This window comes from Bombus pyrosoma, linkage group LG16, assembly GCF_014825855.1.
Source record: "Bombus pyrosoma isolate SC7728 linkage group LG16, ASM1482585v1, whole genome shotgun sequence".
Classification (NCBI taxonomy): domain Eukaryota; kingdom Metazoa; phylum Arthropoda; class Insecta; order Hymenoptera; family Apidae; genus Bombus; species Bombus pyrosoma.
Window position 1 is genome coordinate 5,446,926 of NC_057785.1, and position 18,504 is coordinate 5,465,429.

The window sequence follows — 18,504 nt, forward strand, 5'->3', positions numbered from 1 at the left end:
CATACTATGCTTTTACATATATCACTTTGAGCTAACCTTGAAACGTCCAGTAAAGGTAACATTAAAATTTCTAAATGGATGCTTCCATTTTCATTACATTTCAAAACGCTATAAACTTGTGTCTTTTGACATTGAAATTCGACAGACTGATACAAGGAATTATCTAAAAATGACTGCGCGGAATTAACAGAGTGTTTTGGACACATTAGGAAACTGCAAGCTTATGCTTCGGCTATATCAGTAGTGGCATTATTAAAAACATCTTTATATGTGCTCATGGTGAACATCGGATATGGTGAATTTTAAAGTTCATATCTCGATCATGGATAGTGCAAAAGGCAGGAATTAATAGTGTTTTGAAAATGTTTAAATATTAGCTACAAGAATAAGTAATGAAATATGGAGGCATCTATTTAAAAATTGTAATGTCATCTTTACTGGACGTTTTAAGGTCATCGCGGGATGATATACGTAAAAACACAGTACGTCTTCCTGGATACCATAAACATTTTTTCCTATCGTGAAAAATAAGAGAGTAATTAAGGGTGGCAGAATTAAGTGAGGTAGCCTGTATATAGAATATAAAATATAGTATATATGATATAGAATATAAAATAGAAAATAGAAAATAGCATACAGAGCATAGAATATAAAAAGATTAGGGGAAAACATTTTTCTTTAATATTATTAATTGTATTTTAAAGAGGACAAAAGAATCCAAAACTAGAATCTAAATTTATGACCAAACCAATTGAAGAATCCAAATAAGCAACGTGCTAAATATAATAATACAAGATAAAATCTCCAAAATTTTCAAGAAAGAAATTCCACAGAACAGGAATATAAATATACTAAAGAAGTCAAAGCATTTGAAAATCTAAAAGGAATAATGAAATGTAAAAGGCACGAGAAATATTCGAAATCGAAAGGTAAACGTAATTAGTTAGGAAGGTCTAGTGTTTTTCCCCAAAATATAGGCAAGCCGCAATCATTGGTACAGTTTATGGCAATTACTAGCTCAGATAAACATCACGGCCAGTGGTCTTAATTGATCTTGGTCCCAAGGGGGATGAAACGTATAAACTACCATATTGTACATTCGGCATATATTCATCTTTCTCGCAGTTGGCGATACTAAAAGATCGTTGTTTTTCTCCTGCAGGAGGCCAATATCCATTGCACTTTACTTATTAAGCGTTAAACAATTTTCTTTCCTCTTCGGAGAAGTAGAAGAACATTGGGTTAATTCTTTTATTGTATTCTGTAGCACAGTATCATAAGTGTACACGCTTAAAAGGAGAGAAGTTTCTTATGAATATAAATTACTTAATGTTAAATTTAATATTAATCATAAATATAAGTTACTGGGTTCTCCTGCACAATTGAACTAATATTATTATTATTAGAAATCAGAAGTTACAAATTAATGTATTTTAATCATAAATTAATGTAATTTCATATTTTCATGTTTGATCTCAGTTTAATCGGTGATAATAGAGCTTTAAAGAAGAAAGGTTTGAGTGCCTATCGTCGAGCAACCATTCATACATTGGCTACGATACTTCGTAATATGTGTTACAGCGTAATAATAAATGAAGCATATTTGCCGAAAAAATTGAAATTATTATCGTTAAAGTACAAATTTACAAAAGTACAAAAACAGGATCTAGAGTCCAAATATGATAAATATAAATGAAAATAATTAGTAGGATAAGTAGAGTTTCTTCAAAAAGATCCATAAATTAATATATTAATGTAAACATTCACGATTCATTTTACTCCATTATTAATAAAAGCTCTCATATTCCACTTTTAATAAAAGAAATTCAAAGTTCTAAACATAACATTAAATAACAATTTTATGCACTATGTGAAAATGGAAAGTCAACTCCACTTACTATGTTCGTCCTTTAAATTCTATAGCTTGTACAAATGTGACATACATAACATAATCAGTAATACGAGTGTTCTTCTGTTTTAAACTGCAGGCACAACATTATACTTTTCCCTTGTTATCTTCTAGACTCTAGACACTCGTTTGAGTTGCATTCATGTCTTTCTCAAAGATAAAATCATTAATTTAACCCACACACAGTAACTGAGAACTTCATTAAGTTCAGTCAAAGAATCCTATTTATGTTTCAGTCCCATAAGTGATATTTTTTTTTTTTTTTTGACAATGTAATTAAGCATCTTAGTAAACAAAAGCTGAAAAAACATTTAAATAATTTCTTGAAAGTAAAAGATATAAAATGGATTTTTTTTTGTATGAGAGCTTTTTCCTTCAGATATTATTTCCTTAGGGACATCATTATAGAACGAAAGTCTTTCTTTGATTTACATACCTGAGAGTTAGTGAGCTTGAATTTTTCATGCTATTTTTCTCTAATCAATGGTATTGCAGATTCTCAATGGTGCAACCTCCATAATTATTTATTCCTATAAATAGATAAAAGCGACATTTTATTCAAAAAGACATTGTCCGTGATTTATAATAGACGGTTCCTAAAATAGTAGTCCTGTTGATAATATAAATTTCTATATATATTCCTTTTCAATATTGATTTTAGTTCTTCTTTTCAAGCTCTTGATTTTGTTTCTCAGTAATGATAGAAAAATTGATTTACTCTTGGACCGTGATACATGAGCTTTGATGTCGGTAACTCCTAGATAATCTTAAACTATTTTTAATTGGTAGACTACGGATTTTTATGCATTTATGGGACATTTGAAAATACAAAAATACACAGAATTATATGTAAAAATGTATAACATTTTTAAAATAAGATTCGTTTCTAATTTAAAGCTTTTTTCATATTTATAAAATTATAGATTTGCATAAATATATTTGCATAAATCTGCTGCAATATTGGCTCATTATAATTTATATTACTTTCTATATCTATACGTCTATCTCTAAATAGTTTTATGCATTTCTCATTTCTATCTTCTTAATTTTGTTTTATGTTCTTTTTGTTGGAAAGAAAAGCTCAATAACCAGAGATACCACGTTTTTTTAGTGTACACTTATAATGGAGATACTCTTTATTGCGTTCACTGAACTCGCCCTAACGAAGTAATGAAAGAGAAAGAGCGAGAAATTTAGATCTTGATCATTGGCTCAATAAAACTAACAAGTCAAAGAATTAATCAACTTAAACCGTTTATTAAGCTCTCAAGTTCTTAAAAACGTTATCTCGCAATTACGATAATCAAGTGAACATTTTAAATAAATTTATTTCATCCTATTTATACAAAATCTTCTTTTATCGAGAAGGTTTCTTGTTATACAAAATTTTGTAAAAATCTCTTGTAAAAATTCAAATTACCCTACCTTACCTTAATTACCATACCTTAATTATCAACAATTTTTCTCTTGCTTTCTCCAACCAATTAATTTCCTCCGCCGATTTCAAGAAGTTCTCGAGAATAACATCCCATATACATATAAATATAGCAATTACATATTTCCTCCCTATCTTTAGAGATAACCATTTTTAGAACTATATACATATAAATTTATTTATTAATCTCAACTAACCCCAATCAATCTAAATTTCATTTATACATCTTTATCATTACTTAGTGTACTAGTATACTATAATCCCACATCTCATGATTCTAATATATCTCTCTGTTTTCATTTTCTTATCCTATTATATTTCAATTTCCAAAATTCTATTTCCCAAATAATATTTCTTGCAACTTTCTCTCTTATATCAATCTCGAAAATTCCATCTTCCAAATATCCTTATTCAAAATACTTTCCTCTCTTCCAATTATATAGCCTTTATCATTCTGTTTTATAATCCAGCCTCCTCTAACGAACACAGAAGGTCTTCGACTCACCGGAGAAAGGTGTGCAAGCGAACGTAGGCTGTTTTATCAGCGTTATCGTCGGCAGTTGCAAGCGTTTGGGGATGCGCAGCGTGGACGAATCGCGGGCTGGACTAGCGGCTATAAGAGGGACGCCGCGCGTCGCGACGCCACACAATCTCCAGTTTGTCCTGACGCCAGCTCCACGAGTTTTCCCCCCGTACGTTACAACAATACGAACCAGTGACAAAAGATACGACTTTTCAAAACGTCAACGAATCATCTTCAAACTATTCCATTCTTCTTTCAACAACACTTACTTCCGGTTTCTTCGCATTCAACCGGGGGAATCATGTTTCTGAATGGGCCAGTATATTGTTTGGCGAGGCTGCTACTCTTCGTTGCAGTTTTCAACGCTGCTTCAGCTGTAATCAAAGGAAACGCCGATTATCAACGCTATCAGCAACAGGTAAAGAGATTTATGTTGTTTGAAGATGTTGTGATGGTTTGAATAACGAGCATTGGACATTTGGAAAATTGTATGCAGCTCGATGTATCATATTTTATTTTATTGAATAACGTTTATGAGATCACAGGAGATAAAACGTGGAAAGTTGATTTTCGTGATTTGAATGATTTTAATGTCACTTGATATTTAAATGAAGAGCACATAAAGATATGATAAGTCTATATTTGCCGCTTTTTTTATGTTTATCACATTAAATATCATTTGGTAGATCTAATTAGTTGGAAAGATAATAACTTGTTAGGTTCAAAGACGTAAGTCTTGTAAAAACAAGCGTTTGCAAACTTTTGTCTCCCAATTTAATACAGAAACGAAGCAAAAAATGTTCTTTGTACCTAGAATTGTATTTTAAACACAATTTAAATGCAGATAAAATCGTTTTATTATTCTAAAATTGTTCACTTATAAAAAAAGAGAATGAAAACATGACTTTTATATCACTTTCCTCCTGCAATCTTTATAAAATATATTTCATGAAAATTTATAATATAATACCACTTAACATCTAATATATACGCATAAATTTGATGTGAAATATAGAAGCTTTGAAATAATTGATGTCTGAAAGAAGTAAAAATATCTAAACATACTGTTTCTATTTCCGTTGTATTCCAGAAATAGAGTATACAGCAGACGAGTTTTATCCGTATATAAATATAATATAAAATAAGATATTCAAATGATTTTAATTTGGTTTTCCATCGTTCTTGCACGCGTTACTCAAAAGAATGTCAATAATGGAGTTTTGATCGATCATTACTCGGGTCGACGATGGGTTATATTTCCCTCCCTTTGTCATGGCAATTAGTTGCGCGAGTAGTACAAAGTAAACACCACATGTAAGGTCTCAGTAACCCTTTCTCTCTGCTTTCGTCGGAGCTTTCGATACGGTTTTCCAGCAGTTTAATTAAAACTAAAGGTGAATCTTTCCATTCCAAAATAGCGGCAATCGTTCATCTTTCATATCAATGATCTCCGCTCATATTCTTTCTGAAAGAAAAAGAATGCAGTTAAAAATAAAAACTTAAATACAATTTAGAATTATCATATTATTAATTATTTATCGATAATAAATAGAATAAAGAGATACATTGAATAAATTTGTAAATTGTCCCGCCAATAGGACTACAATAGTCCCATCATAGATTCAATGAACAATGCCACAAAATAATCAATTAGTAATGACAAGCAATTAACATTATTAACACATTATTTACTCGATATCCTAGTTTGTACATATGTCATACATATATACATATTCGTAATTCATATATTTATCTCGTTTATCGTACGTATATTCGTAATTATTCAAGTATAAAATTGTGTACTTGTTATTATAGTGTTAATAATTATTTGGATTGTGTTTGATAAATTATATGCTATAAACAAATATATAATACCGGATATATAAAAATGAACATACATATATAATAATATATAATGAACGAATACCAAGATTTTTTTTAGGACTGGTACAATCTTCTAATATAATGTTTACTGAAAATGCAATATTTGTCACTTAACAAAGAAAAACTGTAAACGTTCCAAAAAAATTTTATTGCCCCATATTCAATTTATTTAATATTTATTTTATGTTCGAACCAATGGCGCATATTAATCTTTGCTTTTTGTTTATTTATTGAATAAAGAAACTTTTCATTTTTCATTGAACAATAACATGCAGACACCCTCCACGTAGATCTATTCTACAGAATTCCCACAGGGACTAGTAAACTACATTTAAGTCGAAAGTTTAACAATAAGATAGGAAATGTTAAATGTTCAAGAGGATTCCAATTAAAGTTTGTTCGTCAGCTCTTACGACCTTCTTTCCATTGAAGATTCGTTTCAGAATACAAAAAGCTCATGTTCCATACCGTCGAGGTGTCTCCAAAGACCATAGAACCGAGGTGTTACACATTGATCTTCAAAAGCAATTCCATTTGACTTCGTTCCGCACCGTGAAGCAAACCAGAGACCGGTAATCTGATTAACGAAGAAGGATGTCGTTGTTAAATCTCTCGGATTTAATGAAACTTCATGACGAATCACCTTCAAATATCGAGTGTTTTCCCTTTATATCGTAGCACATTTCATAACCAAATGAAATGGAACTTGTATATTATTCACTTCCGGAAAGACCTGAAATGTAACAATGATAAGAGTTAGGGTTTTCTGATTTTTGGAGAATTATTTGTATATTTGGAGATTCGAGTTTCTCGATATATGATTAATAGATTGAATATAAATTTGTATTTTTATAAATAATACTAAAAAAAAGAATCTAACTAGAGGTTTGTTTCACTCACTAAATATTATTACGAGTACTCCAAGTATTACATTTGGAATATTTATGCTACCTTAGAATAACATAGTTTTATTAAATTTTCCTGCATTTATGAAAAATTGAAAGACGCAAAAATGCACATTAATACGTAATCTCTAAAATCATTATATAAGCAATAAATTTCCATTTAAATTCCAATTCTCTAATTACGGTTACGATATCAACATTTAATTCTTTAATTGATATTACAATACTAACATCCAACTCTTCATTAATTATAACCACTATAAAAATATGGATTTCTATAAACATCCACGGTCTAGTGATTAATTTTCGTCATTATTAACTTCATCTTAATTCATTCAGTTTTCCATTTTCTTTGTCCCAATGAGGATTTCAATGCGGATGTGTTCTGTGATCTTTTTTGCGTTTCGGTGGCTTATCAGGCAACTCTGGCGACCTGCAAAGTGCAATTGCTTGTTGTCAGTGCAAACGCAATTTAACATGAGCATGTAACTTGCAAAAATCGAGTGGCAACGTACTTACGCACAGCGCAAACTAACGAGGTTATAAAGTGTTGAATTTTTATCGTAATCCTCGAAAAACAAAAAGATGAAATAAACGTAGAAATATTGCAATTGTTCTCCTTTTAATTTCACGGCTGCTAATGAAACGGAAATGTAGAAAAATATAAAAATACGTGAAAACAGGAGAAATGAATAAAATGGCAAAAACTTTGTTAATCCAAATAAATTGTGGTTCCAGGACAATTCGGTTTTGCCATGTGTATGAAAATACAAAGAAATATACTGAAATAAATGTGAAAATGCTTCTATTTTCGTATTGGTTCAATTTTTAAATCGAAATGGTTCTTTATCTGATTAACCTAGTAATACCTAGTAACGTATTTAATATTTTCTTAATTTTGTATTTCGATTACAATTAATATATGTATTTGCGTAAGATTTAGCGATATTTACATTTAGTCAAAGAATAAAAATGTTGACAGAGTATAAAAATGTATGCATTTGTGATTAATTAGTTTCGTACTTGGCTAATCTGACAACTTCCTGTACGATTCTCACGATTTTATTTGAACTATGAATTTATACTTTTATTGATTGATGTTGACTAAATGTAAAAATGTTTACTATTTCTAGTATGTATATTTACATAACTTATCATTAGTTCGTGAATTAGTATTCACTTACTAAACAATGCACATAACTTCAGCTAATAAAAATCTAAATTCTATGTGCATACATTGGCTATTAAGCGTGTACATTTATTGAACTTCATTTATTATTTATTTAAAAATACATAATTCTTAGTCTAAAATATTTTTTAGATTTTCTTACCACTTGTATATATACTAATATAACGTAATTATCTGCCAGAAACGATATAGTGACCTAGAAAAAGATTGATATAAAATATGAAAAAAGAAAAGTAAAATATGATAGCGTAAGTAGAATACGCTACATATACTATGCACATACTATAGTAGTGTATAGTAGTATCAGTAGAATTAAACTACAGATTTTAATGCATTTATTTGAAGGAACAAGAATTCATACAAAGCGTATAATATACAAAAATATAAAAAATATCCAAAATAGAATACTTACTATAATATTTGGTGGATACAACTTTGCATTAAAATTCCATACTTTTAATCATGTTTATAGAGATATATACATATGTACGTAAAAATCATCAATCTAATAATTATCATCTATTTATGTATAAAAAAAAGAAAGAGAATGGAAGAATTAGTTCCGATTGAATTTCGTACAATTTACATGAAAGAAGTTGGTTCATAGTATAATATTCGTCGCAAAAGGTAAATCCGTGTCATCGCAAATATTTACCGCGGCTGTTCCGTTGTTTGTATCACGATTATGTACTTCTCGATCGTAAATCGCTAGCAATGCGACTGGTTCACGTGTAACAATGGTAATCGAGTCATGTTTCTTGATTTGAAAAACGATTCTGACGTACAACACCTGGCAAAAAGGATATCTATCAAATGGCACGTCATCGACTAAAATCATTCACATTTTCGAAATACAAAATGTTATTATATATAATGATGAATATAAATATACTCGTATTTTATAGATTTGTATAAACTTGGAAAAATACACATTTGAAAAATATCGATTTTATCACAAATCGATTACAGATTTTACAAATTGGTATAAATTTTTAAAAATTCTCTACTTAATCTCTTTGTAAAATACAACTTTTGAATTTAAAGTTTAAATATGCATATTAGAAGCAACAGTTGGAAATATCGATTGATATCGAATAATATCGATCTTAATGTTTAAAACAATTATATTTCATTATATAACTTATGTATGAAACGAAATTTGTCTGAAGTTATTATTTTTTTGGTTTTATGTCAAAATGATTCTAGAATCAATTCTTGTATCAATTTTATTTTAATTATATTTTATGTTTCAATGGAAGCAATCCATTACGTATTTTGTATCATTTATTTTTATTGCATAGATGCTTAACAGTAATGATCTGTGATGTACTATTTCACCATTTCAGGAATAAAAGTCATATTTTACAAAAGACTTTAATAAAAAAGATTGTATTTTGTAGATTATAACTTTCTTAGATGATAGACTAAAGATTATAAGACTTACCTAAAATTTTACTTTTATTTTCCGAAAAATTTGGTCTGTGCTAATAATTTTGTATATCTTTATTATTTATATTAAAAATCTGCTTTACTATATATATTTTCTATCACCGAAGATCATCTTCGATATAAGAAATGAACACATTAGGATAGACACATATTCACATTAGGTTCGATACCTCACGCAGGTCAATAAAGAGCTTTATATTTTATTATAGCAATCTCAAAAAATTCCGAATATCGCAACGTATCCCGTATATCGGTAGTCAATTTTTAAGCATGAAATATCCCTTGCGCTTATATAAAGAACAGTATAAAGCAGAAGAAGCAGCTTAAGGTTATGTCATCGAGTGATTTAGGTTACGTATGCATGCACGAGTATCGAAAATCGAAAGGATCAGTGACGCGTTATATTTTAAATGACTCCCTCGATTGAGCTTGTGTATCGTTGTGTTTCGAGGATCGAGAATAATGGTTCGTGGAAAGACTATTGACTTCAAGACATAAAAGTATTCTGTATACAAGTATATATAATTTGTTATATGAAAATATGAACAATTTATATTATAATTCGTGTTATAATTATTATACGTTATGATTCGATGAAGTTTGGTTATGAACAATTTGGTTCCGAATAATAATTGTTAGCTACATATATAAGCAATTTAGTGTATTTATAAATGATCAAATATTATTAAATATACCATATACCATTTTATTTAAAAGAATATTAATCGAAATTATTCTACTATACAAATTTATATATTTTATTAAAGCATAATCGATTCGAGATTGAAGACACCGCAAAACACTTGTCGACAAGCAGTATTGTGCCTGATTAAGCATTGATCCTCGATGTTCATAAAAAGATGAATGTTCGCATGTTTTCATAAACATTACAATTAATTTTCTACGCCTTCAATTTCTTCGAGTGCATGGTGTGTTCTACCAAAGCTTGACCTCTACTACCTACTACGATGCATTCAGACAATGATCTCTCTCAGAACAACGGAAGTTGAATAGAACACCACATTATCCTGTAGAATCAGTCAACTATCACTAATGCTGACTTTCCACAAAACCGTTAGTAGTAACTTTATTTGATTTCGAAAGTTCCTAATGTTCATGCCCTTCTGTTACTTTACTAGTTCTATAGATAGTGTTCATTCCGGACCAATGGCAGTAGAATAGGAAGTAATCTATCACTCCAGGATTTCGCCTTTGGTGATGTCTTTCCGAAACATGATTTACTGTGGATAAAACTCGAATTGGAAAAAATAGAAAAAAAAGAGTGAATCCCTATCTTAACTTCCTAAGAAATTAAGAATTTCCAGTACTGTAAAGAGATTATTATGGTAAGGAGAAATTATGATAATTAAAAAGATAAACAGATACAAAATTTATTATTAAGTTAAACAGTATTCGTAAAAAGAATTTCAGAGTCTAAAATTGCAATAATAAAAAATGATGGTATAGTGGAATTATAGTAATTAAAGAAAGAAGTAAATAAAAAAATTTTGTAATTAAATAACAAAATAAGTTCAATGTAGAACTCTAAAAAATTATATAAGAAAGAATTTTAAGAGTTCTAAAGTTCTACTGATAAAGGAATTATGTTAAGTAAGAAATATAGAAATTAAAAAACATAAATAGGAAAAAGAATTGTGTAATTAAATCTGAAAGTAAATAAGTTAATGCAAAATATTAATAAATGAAGGAATTTCAGGGTCTAATAAATTGGAACATCAAAGCATGTTGCAGTAATGAGAAAAAATTAATATTGAGAGTATTAAAAGAGCAGATATTTCAATAAAAAAAGAGCGGTCAAATGATGTGTTAATGAAAGTAAGAAGGAATATCGATTTGAAGAATCAGAAAATCAGTGTCGAATGGATAAGTTCCATCAAATCCATTGGGGAATGCCTTCGTAGTCGAAAATCTGTAAGTTATCAGGGATTGGAAATAAAAAGGAAATTGGCGTGTCGACTCTTTGAAAGAATCGCGTGGTCAAATGCTGCCGTTTACCAGGTTTATCGTGGCTCCTGGAATGTTATGGATATCGTAAGGTCCATTTATTCTCATGACCCTTAACTCTTAAATATTTGGCCATTACATTACACAAATCATTCGGCGTAACCTTTACCGCCACTATTTTTAAATGTAAAATGTAACAGTAAGTGGAATACGAAATACGCAATTCCATAACTTTTTTTATCGTAAAAATATTCCGCATGAAAATGAACATATTTGAAAGAAAAACTGGCAAAAGGGTTAACATTTAACATGATTCTAATATGAATATAAATGTGAATTTTTATAAAACTCAGTAAAATAATCAGCCTAGTATTTAGGGATACATTAAAGATTCGTAGCATTCTGATGTTAATCAATCATCAATCATAAATTGTATTTTCCTTCTTTTATTACTTCTGACATTGAAATTCATATTATAGTATTAAACCTTCAGAAAGCATATTGAATAAATCTAAATAGATTGCACAACTGTCGATTACGTTTCCGATATATCCAACTCCATCTTTTCCTTCAATGATTCGATGTGAAATTCGATATTTCCCTTACATAATCCATTAAAAATTTCTTCTGAAATAAAAGAAATTATACAATCTACATTTTGCAAGATAAATTTAATATTATAAGACATTATATAGAATAATTGATATTAGAACTACAATGTTATAATAATCTTTGATTCCTTATATTAAGGAATATAGTATTTCTTTTCTTATGATAAAAATATGTATTATGATATAACATTTATATTATAATAGTTTTATGTAATAATTGATAATTCATTTTTCTATAATACAAATATTATAACATTTGTATTACAAGCTATGTTATAATATGTTTTAACGATACAGATTTGCGTCATTAATATTGAAAACTCTTTTCAGTACACTGAGATGTTTTATACGAAGGGAGATTAAGATTACAAAAAGTTTGTTCGAAGGCCGCCAGCTCCTTTGTTATTGGCCACCGGCTAGTCAATTCACTGAATTTTATCCAGCTACACCACAGCGAAGTAATCGTGAAACAGTCCCTCAGGGAATATAATTCCCTCTATCCATTAATGCTTCCTTTAGTCGAGACTTCATTCCTTGCAATTCATCGGAGATCGACAAATTGTCACTGAGGAAAAGCAATTTCGCTTTTCTTCCTATGCCCTCCACCAATCAACTTCTATTTTTCCAGTTATGAAAATATCTTCATATATCCTTCTCTTCTTGTCACGAAATTTTATTATAAAACCTTGAAAAGTTAATTAAAAATATTTGTACAATTATCTACTAAAATTTAAGAAAAGGCAGAGTACAATCTTCCAAATATTTCTTCAAAAGATGTTATTATCTTACATAAGAAATTGTTAACTAAATTTTAAGAGAAGTTAGACTATGTCTTCTTAAGAAGAAATGAATTTTCGAATTATTTGTTGATATCAATGAATATTATAAAATAATGGTACAATTATTTATTAAAATTTAGAGGAAAAGAGCATTGTTTTTAACATACATATTTTTAGATTTTAGGGAAGATTGCATTATGCTTTAATGAATTTAATGAATGTAATATTTTTGTAATTTTTTTTTAACATCGATGAATGTTTTATACTCGATCATAGTTTCTAACAAGTTTCCTACATTTCTGAGGAATGTCGATGGCTGGTAACAATAGTAATTGTCACCACCGATGACAATCATGCTGTAATATCCGCCTGTCGATAAAGATATTTCCAGAGGCAACCACGTGATGGGTTAGATTTTCTCCTGGTCTACTTCAAATATCAGTTATTCATCGACTGGTCGTAAATATTCTTTTCTATGTTATTATATGTGGATTTTAACGTCAGCAACGTAACTTACAAAAGAAATCCTGCTGAGAGGAGATTCTGAATAGTATTTCGTTCGTTAGGGAACAAAGATTCATTTCTTTTAACAGAAAATGTATTTCTTTGTGTGAGATTCTTCTTTATATTTCTCTGCTTTTATGGTAGCTTAGGGTGTAATTGGAGGCTTGTTTATTCAAACACATATATGTATATGTATAACTGAAGTTTTTATTTTTGAAATATTATTTTTCATCTCTATCTAAATTGGTAAATATGAAAGTCTATTTATAAATTAAAAATTAGAAGATGAAGGTTGAACATTTAACTTCTTCGAGTTACTTTTTCCAGATTGAAACAAAAATTGTATTGTTGATTGTTTTCGATTCCCACGTTCAATAAAATCAATTTCAGCGGCTATTGAATTTTTAGATTTCTGATGGAGGGGCAGACAAATAGATAAAAATACAGTTGGAGAAATTGACAAAGGGAAGACTTATGAGATCTCTACTGCTTCAAATTTTTTAAACAAATAAATAAATCCTATCTGAAACTTTTGAAATAGATAAACATTTTTTAAAATAATGAATCCAATCTTTTAGGAAGAATTTTTCTAAAAAAAATTATTCTTTTTTCCAGGTTGCTGGAGAACATTTTTCAAAGGATTTTTATCGACAGGATTTGAAGAATGGTTTAATAAGTTCTTATACGCGTTTTAAACCTGTCACAGGTACATAATCTTTTTTTCCATTTATCAAATGAGTTAATGAATGGACAAGATTATAAATATTTTATGAGTCTATCAATTTTTTTCCAAATCAAAGGTTATCTTATCCTTTTACAGACTGTATGTTTATCACGGCAGAGCCAGGATCTTTCATATATACCTCGAAAACTGACGACGACGAGGTTTGTGGAATTTTCTTCCTAGCTGGACCGGATCAAAAAGTAGAAATTAACTTCCTCACCTTTGACATACCTTGTGAACACCGTGGATTGATTTCGGTGAGGAAATACAACATAATGTTAATTATTTATGACCTAATGATGCAGATTAAAAAATGGTTAAATATTACATGATAAAGTTAAAAGAATAAAATAAATTTAGAAAACAAAACCAAGGTATAAGATATTACACAGTGTAGTGTTATATGTTTCATACTAATAATACGATCTAGTATATTTATACACTAAATATATAATATCTATATATACTAGATACATATATTAGATATAATAATAAGATACGTATAACATTTCAGATGAACACAGTTATGGTTATCGCATGAATAAAGAAATATTTGTACACCTCCAAATGCTATAAATGTAGACAAATTTCACAACTTTTTATTTTAAATAACAATTACAAACTATAATATTAGTATATGTATATGTATGTATATTCACCACTGTACGCATAATAATCTGTGCTCCTTTGCTTAGGCTGCCCTACATATGATCTTGCAAAGAAGTCTGCCGCGCATCAGGGGCATTATGTTCGATCTTTAAGTATTAATAACTAACAATCGAAACCTCAAACCTAATTTTGTCATTCTACATTCACAATTTATTTTGGCTCATAGAGGCACTTATTAACTATGCTTGTAAAGTTGAACACTTTATATAGTGCAATCATCAGGAGCATTTTGGTCAATCGTTCAATATCCATAACTATGAAATAAAACTTGAAAGACATAATCCTTTAATTCTTCATTTTCGACTATATTTATTACTGGACATTTTATATACTGGAGGCTATTGTATAGTACTACAGTTTCAGTTTCCCTCCGATAATCCTCGCCTACTTTTTCGAATACAGAAACGTGTATTTTACTCGTATGTATCCATTCCAGTAGATACGTTTTTCCAATGCATCACTGTGCCGTGACAACAGTCCATTCAGAATGTATTTTTATATCGTGCAGGTCGTCGATGGCTGGGAATTAAACGGTGAAGTGTTCCCTAGCGAAATGGACCATCGATTGCCGCTGAAACAGAGAAGCAGCGAATTCTGTGGTAAAAATATCGGTGCGAAGAGGAGCTTCACAAGTTCACAGAACGCAGCGGTTATCCGATACAGAATACCAAAGCCTGGGAAAGGGTTCACGCTCTTCGCCAAATTTTTAAAAAATCCTAGACGTGAGTCGAACGTCGACCAATTTATTTTCATATAAAGTCAGAAATTTGAAGTTGGAAGTAGTTGAATATTTTCTTTTTTATTTCCAGCAGATATTTTGTTTTATGGCAGTCAATGACTTTGAAATTTTAAATGAATTTAAAACTGAAAATTTTAGAAAATTAATATTTCAATTTTAGATTTTAAAATATAAATTTATAGAAATTGTTAATAATTTCGTAAATTTGCAAGAATTAATCTTGTAATATTTAGACACCTTCTTCATATACAATGAAAAATTTGAGAATTGCATTTTCTACTTTACATTGAAACAGCTATTGCTTGTAATTATTATATAGAGGTGCAATACAATTCTCAATATACTAACTTATTTTTAGTATCAATATTGTATTTTACAATGTATCGAAATTTTAAGTATTTGAAAGAGGACATTTTGGATGAGTTACTTTTGCTTCGGTATTATTATATTCAATATATTTTAGTATTTACTATATCTGGTATCTAAATTTAAAAAATTAGAAATTGTTACATAAAAATTTACCGTAATTTTCAATAATAGTTTCCTATTAACACAGTGTAAGAAAGAATATTTTTTAATAATTTTTCAGCTTGCAATGTTTTGGCAGCGAGCATAGACGAACCGTACACGCTGCGCAATTATGGACGGCGTATTAACTGCACCTACGTCGCACTTTATCCAGGCACTGTACATGTGATCGCACTTGGCGTTGGGGTTTCGAATTTCCTCGGAGCCACTCGTACCACTGAAACCGGAACACTACGAAAAGTTCGTAACATTTCGACCATCCTTCTTCGCTAGTAGTTTTCTGCATCTTATAGATACTTCAAGTAAATATAAAAAACATACTAGTGATGCTTAACATAGCAGATTTTAGGATTTAGTAGATATTGTGAATATAATTATCGCGGAAGACACAAAATTCTAACAAGAATAGTATAGACAATATAGTTGCATGGTATTATTAGGTTGTCCCAAAAATTTATTTCATTTTATTAGGAAATAATAGATGCACAACATTTTTTGTTTTATATTATTTTATTGAATTATGTATTCCACTTTGTATTATATATCATATTGTAATAAAATAATATAAAATAAGAAATATTGTGCATCTATTATTTCCTTATAAAGCGAAAGAAACAACCTAGTATAATGTATAATGTAGTAAAAATTTCCAGGCTTATACTTTATCTATGTTTTCTTAAATTTTCTGGTCTTTTAGTTTATGTAATTGTTTATATGTTATATATGTGTATATGTTATAATTGGAAAATACTAATTAAATACTGATTTCTAGTGCGATGAAACCAGTCCGCACGATCAAGTAATAATTGGAGGCAGCGACGGCCTGGACACGTCCAAAGTTCAGATAGTTGATTCTATTTGCGGGATAGATTCTAAACCAGGTAATACGATTAATAACTCCTAGTACTGATATCGATCTCAATCGGAAGCTTTGTGTCGACCTACACACGAGCTAACTATAAACCTATTTATTGTTGAACGTCTCTTAGCATGTTGATAACAGTCGTCTATATTATATTTATTCATTAAACTTTTCTTTACTCTCCACTGTATACATCAATTCTAAATCAAGTAGTTGTTCAGTTTACTAACTTTTCCCAATTTTAGCTGTTTCACTACCGTCTTCGTTTTGGATCCTTTATTTTATCACTAAAACAAGGAATCTGAATCAGGGGAACTTAAGATACTATGAAATGTACTTTTTATTATTTCATTTAAGGAAACGTCGAAGAAAAGATTGGAATCAAATAGTCAAAATTGGGAAAGTTTTCAAAGAAATATAGACAGCAAAATTGCCCTATTAATTGTTTTTCAGATTATCGGGAGCTGGTGGAGTACGGCGTAACTTCTGTTCGATTGGTATCCAGTGGCTTCTATGAGAATTCCGTGACAGTGCAAGTTCAGCCTCTCAAGAACGAATTACTCGACGCGAATCTTAGCATCTAACCGTGTTAGCTCGTAAACCTTATTATGTTCGATGCTTAAAACGATTGGAAACTCTATCGTGAATGTGTTTATTATCGAATCCATCAAAATCCTATGCGTCTTGCAGAAATTTTTGCAAACTCAATTCGCCAAGTCTCTTGATTATTCATTAATATTCCACTTGCGTAGTCTTTATAAAGATACTTGGATCCTTGTTTCCTATTATATTTATATTATTTAGTTAGATTAGGTGAGAGGGATGTGTTTTATTGGGAGGTATCGTTTTTCGTTAAGAATCCTGATGGTCTGCATTAATAAGGGAAGTTATCTAGGTGTAAAACAATTAAATTTTATGGCATCCTACATATGTATCTTTTAAAATTCAACATAGATGAGAAAAGTAGGGTCAAAGTTAGCCATTGGTGCTCCAAAAATAGCAGAAGATATAAGTGGTTTTTCTTCTGTAATTTTTATGCCCTTTTAAGATCTTTTAAATAATATATTTAAATAAATATAAATAATATAAATAAAGTAGCTAAGATAAAAGAAAATATAAATTTTGATTTTTCATTATTTTTATATTGTAATAAATTAATAGTTAGGTAACTTTCCTTGTTATTGTAATACAAAGGAGAACAAAAAGCATGTTTTGTTCATAGACAATATATTCTGAATTCTTAAATAATTGATGACTTGATATGTCGTGAGATTTGTGATAAATGGATTTAAATACTGTTGAATGTGTAGATCAATCTTAGCGGCTTAGAAGTAATGAGAGAAAGGCCTCGAGTTTTTATTCTTGTGGGACTGCGAAAAAATTGGTTGGAACGTGCCAATTGCTTTTAACGAATCAACTGAATAAACGTTACTCACTCATCGGGCTCTATTTATTTATTATCGATAGATTTATAGAAATAGTACAATTTCTTATTATTATAAATGACGTGCTTGCTCGTTTAAATAAATTATTTCATTTGAAACCAATCTAAAAATTAACTTAATAAGACGGAATTACAATTTTGATATTTAATTTTCCAAAAATTATTTAATAATAGAAATAGACAATTTATTAGTTACATATATATTGTATGAATGAATTCAAGTACATGTGTAGATTCGGTAGAAATTGCAAATCATTTGAAACATCCAACCTAAGAATTTATTTAATTATACAGAATTATAATTTTGTCAGTTAATTTTCACAAAATTATTTAACTTTTGAGAATAGATTCTCCTTCCTCGTTAATCATATATGTATACTCTTCT

General features: G+C 29.4%; 2 protein-coding genes across 2 annotated transcripts; both read left to right on the plus strand.

Annotated features, from left to right (window-relative positions):
• The first annotated feature begins 313 nt into the window (after nucleotides 1-313).
• Nucleotides 314-4,063, plus strand: LOC122576738. The gene is made up of 2 exons (XM_043747452.1): nucleotides 314-482; nucleotides 3,815-4,063. The coding sequence occupies exons 1-2, from the start codon at nucleotides 393-395 to the stop codon at nucleotides 4,061-4,063; spliced, it is 339 nt and encodes a 112-aa protein (XP_043603387.1). The 5' UTR covers nucleotides 314-392.
• Nucleotides 4,003-18,222, plus strand: LOC122576737 (corticotropin-releasing factor-binding protein). The gene is made up of 7 exons (XM_043747451.1): nucleotides 4,003-4,285; nucleotides 13,769-13,859; nucleotides 13,974-14,134; nucleotides 15,055-15,268; nucleotides 15,875-16,053; nucleotides 16,586-16,694; nucleotides 17,129-18,222. Exons 1-7 carry the CDS (start codon nucleotides 4,169-4,171, stop codon nucleotides 17,257-17,259), a joined length of 1,002 nt encoding a protein of 333 aa, XP_043603386.1. The 5' UTR covers nucleotides 4,003-4,168; the 3' UTR covers nucleotides 17,260-18,222.
• The last annotated feature ends 282 nt before the right edge of the window (nucleotides 18,223-18,504 follow it).

Coding starts and splice junctions, on each gene's coding strand:
- LOC122576738 (XM_043747452.1), top strand. CDS start 393: ATGAAATATGGAGGCATCTATTTAAAAATTGTAATGTCATCTTTACTG. Junction 483..3,814: donor ATGATATACGTAAAAACACA/GTACGTCTTCCT, acceptor TTTATAATCCAG/CCTCCTCTAACGAACACAGA.
- LOC122576737 (XM_043747451.1), top strand. CDS start 4,169: ATGTTTCTGAATGGGCCAGTATATTGTTTGGCGAGGCTGCTACTCTTC. Junction 15,269..15,874: donor ATTTTTAAAAAATCCTAGAC/GTGAGTCGAACG, acceptor ATAATTTTTCAG/CTTGCAATGTTTTGGCAGCG. Junction 16,054..16,585: donor AAACCGGAACACTACGAAAA/GTTCGTAACATT, acceptor ACTGATTTCTAG/TGCGATGAAACCAGTCCGCA.